The sequence below is a fragment of the Macrotis lagotis genome, chromosome X, assembly GCF_037893015.1.
Source record: "Macrotis lagotis isolate mMagLag1 chromosome X, bilby.v1.9.chrom.fasta, whole genome shotgun sequence".
NCBI lineage: Eukaryota > Metazoa > Chordata > Mammalia > Peramelemorphia > Peramelidae > Macrotis > Macrotis lagotis.
In genome coordinates, this window is record NC_133666.1 from 556,365,648 (window position 1) to 556,378,241 (window position 12,594).

The window sequence follows — 12,594 nt, forward strand, 5'->3', positions numbered from 1 at the left end:
TGTGTGTGTGTGTGTGTATGTGTGTGTGTGTGTGTGTGTGTGTGTGAGAGAGAGAGAGAGAGAGAGAGAGAGAGATGGGGAAAACCCAAACAAATGATTAAGAGTGAAAATTGATAGTTTTCCAGCAAGTACAATACATGATAATTTTCCCCCCCTATAATACTAGAGAACACAACGTGCACCAAGTAAAATACCTGCATAATCCTGCTCATCTATATTATCCAGCATCATTTCTGGGAGCAAAGTCTCTTAAAATACAGTTGCATTAACTATTCTCTTTAAGTTGATTTATCTTTTCCATTCCAAGACCAGGGCTAGACAGCTTTCCCCTTCTTTCATTTATTTACTTATTTTTGGCCATGACAAGTAGTGGTACAAGTTAAAATAGATTTGGTGTTGACAGGGTATGCAAAATGATCTTTTAGTACAATTATTAAGTTCTTAAGACAGGGAAGCAGTTATCAAGTCTCAGTCAGAAGACAAATTAATCTCACAATGTTAGGGGTCCTCCTGGACAACCCTGACATTAAAGCAAACAAACAAAAAATCAATGACCTGTAAACAACTTTATGCCTGAACATCAGCCAATTCTGGAGGAAGTGGAGTCTTAGGATGTTTGCTCTCAAAGTGCTGTTTGAAGGTCTTGGGGTCCGGCATTTGTGTCTAATGACAGGACACAGAGGATAAAAAGAGAAAAAAAAAAGTTGTTATTGAAGAAAAACAGACACTAATAATCAAAGAGGCAACAGTCACTAAATTTATGTTAGAATAAGCTCACTTCCAAGACAATGACTTTAATGCAACTTCAATATCTCTTCATACAAAAAGATTTCCACCATGTACATAGAACCTATGATGGTCAAATTTGACTATTATTACGCTTTATTTCAATCTTATTAAGGGCCAAGATATTTCATCTTATTAATGATTCCATTTTAGAAATAATCTCCTATTTGTTGTTCTAGGGTAATAATCATTTTTCAAAAGTACTTTCAACTAAGCTATAATAAACTAATGTCATCTTTATCTCCACTAGTAAACAGTCTAGGGCCGCCTTCATTGTACATTGTAGGTAGTGTACTGTTTTGCATTCCCCTAAGTTTTTGAAAGCTCCTGTTGAACAGATAATAGGGCAGAAAGAGGCTTAAGATCTGGTACTTACAAACAGGTCCTTCATCATCTTTAAACCAGTTCACACATATTAAACTTGCTCTGTTCTCAATATGATTAATATTTCATCTAATTATGAACTATACAACTTGACTATTCAACAATTATGAACAAAGAAGTAGGTTAGTTTAAATTTTAAAGGCAACTCTGAGATTCAATTGATTCTTTTCTATTCCATCTGTAAAGTAGCAATGCAATATAGAATTTCCTTGTATGGTACCAACTGATGTGTCCAGAAGACACCATTTTTATCTAACATGAAAGCTCCAGGAATAAGAAATATCATTTTGACAGCAATAAGAAAATTGATTAGAAGGAAGAGTGGAGGGATGAAGAACAGGTTTGGACATGTGGTAATGAGGGACTGGGTTAGTGTAATCATGGATACCAGAACTTTATATTAAAAAAACTTTTATCTAATTAAGAGAAAAACTGTCCACAAAAAGATTGGGCTTTCTGGCCCCTCTTACCCTACAGACTGTGCAGGTGTATATCAAGGCAGCCTTAGCAGCAGCCTTCTGATCATGTCCTTGCTTCTTTTTTTGTCCAGCTTGTTTTTTGGCATTTTTCTGCTGAGACTGAATCTTCTGCTGTCCTCGAGCCATATCTATAAACAAAAAAGTTATTAACATGTAGGTACTAGTGATTAGTTTGTTCAATCATAAATAGGTCATTTCTAATACAATGCAAGCTTAATGTGATGCCCCCCCTTTACCTTCAATTAAAGTGGTTAAGTATAAAATTGTAAAATGTGAGTTAAATAAAATTTTTTCCAATTTTTTTAATGCAAAATTTCTCTTCATTTTAATCATTTTGGTAATTTCCCCTTCATTTAGTAAATGTGAGGCTTGAGTCTTACAACTTAGGAGAAACAAGATCTGTCACCTAATGCCTCAAAACGACTAGGAGATCAGAGCAGCAGGTGGGAATTATTCTCTTGAAAGAACATACTCAAGTTTCATAGTACTACACTCTAAAACACCCTTGAAAAATTAGTCTTTCTAGTACTACCTCCCTCAATTTATAAAATTCAAGATGAAATCTCCATTTCAAAAGATAGGCCAGGTGGAAGAGTTAAACTAAACTCATCCATTCTCTGTGCTTTGACATGTTTCCAAACTATCTGCCTTAGCTATATAATGACACAAGTACTTCAAAACATTGTAAATCTAGCTGATGAAGGAAATAAAAGGGCAGGTCTGGAGTCAGGAGGACCTGAGCTCAAATATGGTCTCAGAGACCACCTGTAGGTCACTTAAACTTGTCTGCCTCAGTTTAATCACCTTGAAAGTGAACTAGAAAAGGAAATGGCAAATCACTCCAGGATCTTGACTCTAAATATGGTCACAGAGTTTTGAACATGACTGGAATGAACAAAATTATTGGTTTATTATCATGCCACAAATACTGTGGTATAAAGCATTCAATCATATGAAAAATAGCTATACTTCCCTGAGGGGAAAAAAAACACTACTTTAAAACTCAGATAATAGTGCTTCAAAACACTTAGGTGTAAGGTAAGTCCTTTTTAAGAAGGTAGAAGAAATATATATAAAGCACTTCCTAAGCCCTACCAAAAAAAAAAGCTCTTTATTGAGATGTATATGTCAAGTTTTGTTGGTTTTTTAAAAAATAAATCTGACCTATCATTTTATTGATATGGGGAACTCCTGATACCAAAGCCATCTGGTACCTTCCCATGTAACTTATGGCTTTAGAGTTACCTAGAAATAGATCCTGGCCAGCACAGGCACATTTTAATTTATTTTGTTAAACATTTCCCAATTGCATTTTAAAAATTTTTTATCTAAGGCAGTGGGGTTAAGTGGCTTGCCCAAGTTCACACAGCTAGGTAATTGTTAAGTGTTTGAGGCGGGATTTGAACTCAGGTCCTCCTGACTCCAGGGCTGGTGCTCTATCCAATGCACCACCTAGTTGCTCTCCACCCCCATTTTCATCTGGATCAGGACACACTCTGAAATACTATATGTGACTTGCTGACCTAAAACCCTGAGAAGTGATTTGCCCAGGGTCATAGGTAGTTCTGAGACTGGACTTGAACCCATGGCTCTCTGATTTTTAGGTTAGCTCCCTCTCTATGCAGTCTAACCTTTTTCTCAGTTCAACAAGTGTTCAGACTTTTTTTAAAGTATGGTACTAAAGTTTTCTAGAAGTATGGTACTAAAGTAAACCATAAGCACCTCTATATATATCCTCCTAAAATGAAAGTTTAATATTACATATATACACACACATATAGAGGAATGAATACCCAAATTAGCACTAAACAAACCCTACTTAAATCAGATAAAATTTGTTACTCATAATTCTAACCCTAAAACTTAATGGCTCCGATGTGATTTTCTTTCAAAGTAGGTGTTCTGTCAGTACAGCCAAAGAAAAATCTTGAAGCATATTTTTAGACAATCTGCCTTTAGCAATAGATTTAAATTGAAAAATCAAAAACCAATTATGTTTTCCTCAATATTTATTTCCCTTTGTATCAAAGTTACATACTCGTAACAGACCTTAGAAATATTTAACACACCAACCTAATCTTGACTGATTCACCACTGAATCCTCCATTTCAACATAAATAGAAAAGGTTTCTAAAGTAATTTGACAACAACATGTAAAGACTTTTAACAAGCTGAGTGTCAAAATTTAATAAACTACACTTTTCCTCCCCCCAATGGTTCATCTATCCATGAGTTTTTGCTTTTGTATTCTAAGGCTTATGAGGTACTTAAAAGTGTGTTCTATTTCAAAATTTAATGCTACTAAAAATCACAATGAAAGTTGTCTTGCCTACTCTGCATCAATGGAAAAGTAGTTTCCAGTTACGTCAGTCTCAATAGTGTTTCTCATGATCAGGATTCTGTAAATCTTTTATGTTCCAGTAACTTAATGTACTTTTTTAGTTTACCTGGATTTAACCTTTAAACTTTTGGGGTATTTAACCTTTACATTGTGGCACAGCACTTCAAAGCTTCCTATCCTAAAATGGCAGGCCACTAAGAGAATTCCAGAAGTTTCTTAAGATCAAAGAAATCTCTAAGCTGTTAGGATGGTACCTTTTGGTTCAAAGGCCCAATAACATTGATATAAAATAATCTCACCAATGCCCCAGTTTTATAAGGTAGGGAAGCTTTTTCACTTCACTAAAAAATCTAATATTATATAACAGGTTTAATACGAGCCTTCTCATGGACTCCCCTCAGACAAAAAGGAAAGCCACGTTCCTTTTCTCATAGTTAAAAGAAGCCAGTTTTTAGATAGATCAAAAAAAAAAGGCAAAATGCGGGAATCAAAATCTGAGGTGGGGAGGGGGAGAGAAGTTTTAAGTCCTGGCACTCACTACCTAACTGTGATTTCCTTTTTGAAAGCAGAATTGCAAACTGACATCTGTTTCTGGGTGGCCAGACTTCAGTCAGACTTGAGGCAACAAAGTTTTACACGCATCCCAAAGTGTGAGATCCCCCTTTCTCGGGGACCACGGAACAATGGTAGCATAACGTAGCGAAGGCAACAAGTCATCAGCCAGGGCCCGAGCTTGCCAGTTCTGCCCAACTCTTCCATTCTAGGGGGGTGCTGGAAAGGGGGCTGCAAGGGGGTGCTTGGAAAAGGACCAAGTAGAGGGAAGAGGGGAAATGGGGGGGATTATTGGGGAGGGGGAGCGCAGAACCGAGCACAGCAAACGAGAAAGGGGGGGCCTGATGCTTGTGGCTGGAGGAAGTGCCCTGTCCCCCATCTGTGCGCCCCGGCCGCGCCTCCGCCTGGTCGGGGGCTTCTCCGGCGGACCCCGCGCCGCGCCGCGCCTGCGCCCCTGCCGGGCACGCGGCTCCCGAGGGGCGCCCCCCGACCCCGAGCGCGGGCCACGCTGCGCCCAAGCTGCGCCCCCGCCCCCCCGGGCCGGGCTGCGGCAGGAGCGCCCCGGCCTCCCCCCACCCCGGCCCCTTCCTTCCCGCCGCCGCCGCGCCCGGAGCCGCTTACCGGGGCTGGGACAGTCCGGCGTCGGAGGGAGGCGGGCCCGAGGCAGGCTAGGCGCTCCCGCACGGCCTCCGCCGCCGCCCGCCCGACACAGGAGACCGCGGCCGAGCGCACAACAGTCCGCGCCTCACGCCCGCCGCGCGCACGCGCCCGCCCGCCGCGATCGCCAGAGGCCCCACGGCGCCGCGGGCACGCGCACGCCCGCCCACGCTTCCCGGCGGCGGCGGCGGCGGCGGCGGCGGCGGCGACGCCGGTTCCCCCTGCGCCGGGCGCGCACCCACGCCCTCCCCGACCCCCGCCCGCCACACCCCCCCGGCTCCGCCCTCCGGCCCCTCCCTCGCTTCCCCGCGCCGCTCGCGCACCGCCCGGTTTCCGGCCGGCGCAGACCAATGACTGCGCGTCCCTGTTACATAACGGGGGGAGGGGAGGGGCGAGCGGAAAGCTGGGCCGGCGAGGGCGACCTTGGTGGAGGTGCCGGAGGGGGCGGGGCGGGGGCCTTCATCCGGGGCCCGGCGGCCCGCGCAGCCGCAGTGGCGGCCGCGTGGCCCACGCCGCCTGCCTCGGCCCGGGCCTCCTTCCCGGCTCACCTCCGAGAGCCCCGGGCCCCGCCCGAGGGCCGCCGCGGGGGACGCGCGGGGGCGCGGCCGCTGCCCCGTCCGCGCCGGGGGAGGCCCGGAGGGACCCCGCGGCGCCGGCAGCCTTTGTCCTCTCACCGCCCTGGCCTTCCCTCACGCCCCCCGACCCCAGAGCAAGGGGTCCTGGGGCCCTGGACAGGCGTGCCTCGTGCCAAAGCCAAAACCCACCGTGAAGCATGAAGCCTGGGCCAAGGGCGCGCACCTTTGGCACTAAGAGTGGCAGGGTCCTGGTTAAATCCTGCCCCGGCGCCGGCGCAGAGAACCTGGCTAGCTTAATCCCGAGCCCACCGACCCTTTTATTAGAAGCACAGTTTACTGAGCAAAAGCCTGGCCTCTGCTTCCCCCGCCTAGCCAGCCCTCCTCCCACCACCAGCACCAGCACCAGCACCACCAGCACCACCACCAACACCACCCACACCAGCACCACCACCACCCACACCACCAGCACTACCCACACCAGCACCACCACCAGCACCACCACCAACACCACCACCCACACCAGCACCACCACACCAGCACCACCCACACCAGCACCACCACCCACACCACTTGATTTCTAGGCTTAGCCGTCTCATATTACTCCTCTCAAAGCATTCTCCTTCACAGCCAAACTGGTTTACTTGCTCTTCTTCATACACAGTATTCCACCTTCTCTCTCTGTTTTTGCACAGACATAATGCGTTTACTCTTCACATGAGGATGGGTGAGCACCGGGAGATCGCAATGACTTTGGCTTTCTTGTATCCCCGGTGCTTACTTAGCCTAGTGCCTCATAGTAGACTTAATAATGAACGCTGGGTGACACGACGAAATGATGTCACTGAATCCCTGCCACCCGTCAAAACCCTCAACTCAAGGGACACTTCTTACTTAGTCTTTCCTAGCTTGAAGTCACTACTAGTAACTTACTCCCCATTAACTCCCACCGATTTGAATTCAGATGTCTTGAATTTACTTATATTATGTTCCCCTTGTCCCTCCCAGAAAGCAAGATCTCTGAGGAATGGGCTTTTTTTTCTAGGGTCTCCCTAAACCACAGCACAGCATCTGGCACATAATAGACCTTAATAAAAATGCTTGTTGATTTGGTTGGGGGGAACAGGAATAATAAAATTGGTAAAATCCATCTGAGAAGGACTCTAGGCTATTGGCATATTTGACATCTTTCTAGAACATCTGATAAGATTGCTAAAACATTTAATAGTTTTCACTTGAAATTTACAGGCAAGTTATTCTTTTGAACAATTTCGTCATGTAGATTAATATTTTAAATCTCTTTACCCTAACAAATGAAGAACCAGCTCAATATATTTGTGATTTATACATACATATATGTAACACACATTTATACATACATTTATACATACTTTATAAAAGTCAAATTTGAAATAGGATTTTAAAGCAATGGCATTTGTAAATTAGCTGGGCAATGCTGAATCTTGGTTGCTTTGGTGACAGCTGCACAATAGTTGTGTGGGAGGAGGATGAATGGGGGTCTGAAATATGAGCATGATCTAGTCAGCATGTGACTATCATTATGAGCAACAACTGGCCTCCTAAACAAGATAAACAACATGAAACTATGCGGTAATTAGAAGAATACTACTTAGATCCATGTAAGTTGCACTGAATTCAATTCAATAAGTATTTATTAATCATCTGTTGTAATATGAGACATTTCTATAATGTCATCCTTTGGCTTACTGCCCAGAACATGCTTAAGGACTGTGGCATACATATACCTGGTTATGTATAAACACATTAAAGATATATATATACATAAATATTTATAAATGTTAATAATTTGAAGGGAAACATTAACTTCTCAATAATCAGCATGTTCAAATAATCCTGTATTATTAGAATCATATCACTATTTAAATTTGAAATGTAACCTTAGACATATACTGAGAGGTCTATGATTACTTGAGTCTGCATTTCCTATAAAGTTCAAGTATCTCTTTCCTATAAAGTGAGAGATTATTTCAGACCTTCAAAGTCCTCTGAACTCTTTGGGAAAAAACTGAATATACACACATGTGTATATTCATATGTTTGTATGTGCATATAAATATCCAAATACTATTAGTACCTTACAGGGATTTCTTGCAATTAAGACCCTTTCCATTCCAGATAAGGATATACTCTCAGGCTGCTGCTTATATGCTTTTCCTCTTCTACACCAACTGATCTGTAACTGCCATGGAGCATTCACAGTCCACCATTCCACACTTTTAGGGCTTCTCAGATACATTAGCCCTAAAGGAAGTGTATTCCATTTATGTTGCCTATCTTTTAGACCTTTTCACTATTCTTTTTTTTTTAAGTCATTCTTATGTCAAGAGAAGAAGAAAGCAAGCATATGGTGATTTCTTGAGATCCAGGGGAATCACTTCATATTTTGAATAAGGACTTCTTGGATCCTGGAATCATCTTAGCCTCAAGTAATTGCCTATGTAGTCCTTTTTATTTTTGGCCTTGATTTTTATCTTACTGCTAATGTAGTGGCACTGGAATCATCCAATATCAAAACCAAACTGCATATAGTTATGCTGCTAAATTCAATAAAAATTATTTCCCAGGTTTATATTGGATATCTCAAAGTATTCAGATAAATTACTTTGGCATACATCTAACCACAACAACTGTCTTGATCTCTGAAGACCCCTTTTCATATTTACAAAGAAAGGTGGATTTGTTCTAATGGGAAGACAATGTGCAAATATTTATTTACAATAAAAAATATATATATATATATATATATATATATAGAGAGAGAGAGAGAGAGAGAGAGAGAGTAAATTGGTAGTGATCTCAGAGGGAAGTAGTCTCAGCTAGTAATTCTCACTACCTTTGAAGACTTCTTGAAGAAAGTAGGATTTTAAATGAGAATTTGAAGGAATCCAGGAAATTGAGAAGGCAAAAATGAGGATGGAATAAATCCAAGCATGGTGGACAGTCAGTGAAAATACACGGAATTGATAGATATAATAATGTCTTGTGGGAGACCAAGGAGGCCAGTTTCATTGATGTTTTAGAGTGAATTCTTGTTCAGATACAAAAGCTAACCTCAGAAGTCCTTTCATCTCAAAGACCATATTTCTGAGGTTAATTAAGTACTCATCATATTATATTAGAGATCAGAAGAGTTTTTGTTTTAAAGAATTCAAAGTGAATTTCAGGACTTTCTTTTAGGTAAATGTCATAACAAATTATAAAATATCAAGAAAAAGGAAAACTTTTGCATAGAGTTTTCTAAGATGAGACTTTATATTATTTATATTCAAAATGAAAAAGCATATATAATTGTGAAATCTTAGTAATATAGGATTGAAATGGAGATATTGGCTGGGAAAAATTAAGTTTTTAATGCCTACTAAAAGCTGTGTACACCCCTTCCTCCCCATTTAAGTGAGTAGCTCAAACTTCTTGATAGGCATCTCACTAATGTGGTCCCATGGATTATTCTGTTATCTTTGCTTTGTTTCAGGATCACAGACTGAATTCCTAACCATAAAAACCAACTCTTTCACAAATACATGTTGTTGTTGTTGTTGTTGTTGTTGTTAAAAGACAAGGAGAATCCAATGTCAAGTGATTCATTGATTGGTGAAAATCCATTGATATTGCTAGATAAGTATGTAATTCAGAGCATATAAACTATGTCAGTAGCATCAGGCTCAAATGACTTTAATGTATGCAAAGTGCTTTGTCAACTTTAAAGCAATATATAACTAATGCTTATTGTATGTCAGGTTGTTGAACCATTGGAACTAAATTCCAAATTTTAGAGATATCAATACATTTTAAATGTTTATCTTTTGTGTTTGTAGATATTTCAAGAGCTAATTTTTTTAAAATAAAGATTCATATGTGAATGTGTAGTCTTTTTTATACTAGCTAGTCATTTAAAGACTATCTTTTGGATTCAAAGAATATTCCTTGAATTTACTACTGTTTTCACCTCTCTTTGCCTCTTAGAATCTAAGGTCTCAGTTTCCTCATATGCAAAATGATAGTTTGGATTAGATAGTTTTGAAGGTCCCTTTCAACTCTATATCTATGCTGTTAGAGATTTAGTTCCTCTTTTATTATCTTTTTTTACTTACAGGCATGAAAATTACTTTATTTGAGATATGTGTTATCTAATTCCCTTCCCTCCAAAATTACATTACAACTTTCCAAAGGATGTTTTATTTGTTTAGCCCTGAAATTATGAAAATGTTTTCATTAGTATATTTTACCTCACAGTATAATTAATAAGTCTTTATTAGTGCCTTTGGATAGCAAGATTTCTAACTTAGTACCCAAAGTCATCATACTGGGAAGCAACCCTTAAGACCCCCTAAGGAAGGGGAAGCCAAGACTTTCTAAAGTAACTTATACTACTTTTGGATAACTGTTAGAAAAATTTTCCTGACCTCAGGCCTAAATTTTGTTTTTTTTGAAACTTCCTCCATTGCTCTTGGTCCTGCTTTCTGAAGACAGACCTCAGACCTCTCTCTCTCTCTCTCTCTCTCTCTCTCTCTCTCACACACACACACACACACACACACACACACACACACACACACACACACACACACCCCTACCTATTTATCTAATTTATCTACAAGCATTTAATATTTTCCTCATGATAGCATTCTAAATACTTTAATGCAACTATAGAGTTGCTCCTGAGACTTCTCCAAGATAGATAGCACAGTTTCTTCATTTGATCTTTTTAGTGAAAAGATTCAAAGTCCCTTCACAATTTTCTTTGTTCTTTTCTGGGCTTCACACTCCAACTTATCAGTGTCCTCTCTACATTCTGGCACTCAGAACTTGAAAACAGTATTCCAGATTCATGGCAGAATTGCTGTGGAACTATCACTTCCTCATTTCTGAGCAAAATGACTTTCAGTGAAGCCCAAGATTGGGTTTGTTTTTTGAGTTGTCATATTACACTAACTGTGACACTGCTTTTGCAGTCCACCCTTAGCTTCAGTTTCCTCATCTATGAAATGATGGGGCTAGACCATATTATGCCCTTTTCAGGCTTTCTATAATATTATTCTATGATCCTTCCAACTTTGAGCTGATTCCATGATCATTATTTTTTTTTTGTTCTTATTAAACCTAAGAATTAGCTTCTATCCTTTAAATCTTTACCTTAAATGATGTAGGAAAGATAGCAAATGAGTTTCTAAGTGTCAAAGAGATTTATCTTTTAAAATTGATTTTTAAGGTATTCATAAAAGAAGGCTTATTAAGCACCTACTGTGTGTCAGTCATTGGACTAAATTCTGGGGGCAAAGAAAATCCCTTTTCTTAAGGAGTTCATACTCTAATAGTAAACAAAAATTAAAGCAAAAAGAAATTCATTTGGGTAACATGTCAAAATTCATCCAACATGGTCATTGTGATGCTTGTTTAAGCATACCTGGCATAGTTAAATTCAGAGTATGGAAGTGTGTCAACCCACATATGCAATAAGGATGCTACTGACCTAGTATTAGTAGGGTGTATGCTATTAGTGATGATAGATTTGACATTCTTTCATGCTGGTATAAGTGCATTGTTTCACCATGAATACAGTAAAGCTGATAGAGTCACACAGGGATTATACTCAAACAAGACCAACACTTCATTAATACTGTAACCAGTAGATTTATGTTTACATAGGGTCATAAATTAAGAAGATGGAAGAATTTTGGAGGACATCTAGCCAGATCCTTTATTTTATAGAGTCCTAGGAGAGTTGTGATTTGCCTAAGGTTTCACAGATAGCAGGTGGAAGAGTAAGGATTTGAATCTAGATTCCCTACTCTAAATCCTATAGTTATTCCACTGTACAGAACTGCCTCATATGATCACTGGAATTGGTTCAAAGATCTAAAGTTTTTGTTCTGTTTGTATAGACTGGGTAAATTCCATTACCTCTACTCCATCTGTTTAGCAGTGATAATGTTATTTCCAAATTTTTTAAAGTCCAGTATTAGGATAGGCACTGAAACCAGACAGGTGATTTTTCACTGTAAATTTTTGAAAAAAATATAAGTTTGGGGAAAATGATCATTATTGACTAATTTTTTAAAATCTCAAATGTAGTTTTCTTAGAAATGGGTTTATTTTAAGGCCCTTTATATTTCTCATACTTTTCATAAAGGGTATGAGTCATTTTAAAGGAGACAGGCAATCTAGGCCACATATATGGTTTTTGGCAAATGGATGCAACATTTTTATTCCTGATTTTTCTAAAAGTCTTATGAAAAATAAAAATGTGGCAAGATAAAGATACAGTTTCTAAAAAGGCCCTTTGACTCTTTTGTAATATTACATCACTATAATTTTGCCTTTCTAATTTTAAAAGATCATGCATGTTTAAACTGGCACAACACTTCTCTTCATAGTATGAGTCTTTGGTCAGGATTGTAATCGGAGAAGAGGCAGAGCTAAACAATTTAGTTCATAAATATGTATTAAAACATGAATGAAGTTGCCAACTATTCCAGATTTAGCACATTCTGAACTCTAGATATACAGCTGAATAAGCTTTATTTTTTTTTTTAAAGGGCGTGAGCCAGTTGCATCAATATGTCTGATTGCAGTCTAGCTACAAAAGGGATGGTTCTGGGTGAACTCCCTTAACTAGTACAACTGAGGATAATGCAACACCCAGAAATTATATGGGGAAGGTTGTCATGCTTTATTCTTGTAGAATAATGATTCTGAGAAAGCATTCATATATGCCTTTTTAAAAAATTACTTAGGAATTTACATTTTATAATTAATCATACAATACGCTGTGACAATTTAG

At 39.8% G+C, this 12,594-nt stretch overlaps 1 protein-coding gene and 1 long non-coding RNA gene across 12 annotated transcripts in view; one reads left to right on the top strand and one right to left on the bottom strand.

Moving 5' to 3' along the window:
- The window catches only part of ZNF706 (zinc finger protein 706), an 83,667-nt gene extending 75,714 nt beyond the window's left edge, over nt 1-7,953 (bottom strand). Inside the window, exons 1-3 of one of the 5 annotated variants that reach the window (XM_074200712.1) lie at nt 7,893-7,911; nt 1,641-1,777; nt 556-663 (exon numbers count right to left, since the gene is read on the bottom strand). In XM_074200712.1, coding sequence (XP_074056813.1) covers nt 568-663; nt 1,641-1,775 — 231 coding nt within the window. In that variant the 5' untranslated portion in view covers nt 1,776-1,777; nt 7,893-7,911 and the 3' untranslated portion in view covers nt 556-567. Of the gene's footprint in view, nt 1-555; nt 664-1,640; nt 1,778-5,163; nt 5,330-6,375; nt 6,527-7,887 lie in introns of those variants that run through there. The other 4 variants (XM_074200716.1, XM_074200714.1, XM_074200715.1 and 1 more) reach the window with 4 other exon arrangements.
- LOC141497866 (uncharacterized) overlaps nt 7,272-12,594 on the top strand; it is a 114,170-nt gene continuing 108,847 nt past the window's right edge. For all 7 annotated transcript variants that reach the window (XR_012471470.1, XR_012471469.1, XR_012471472.1 and 4 more), the window contains exon 1: nt 7,272-7,411. This is a non-coding gene — a long non-coding RNA (uncharacterized LOC141497866). The remainder of the gene's footprint in view (nt 7,412-12,594) is intronic.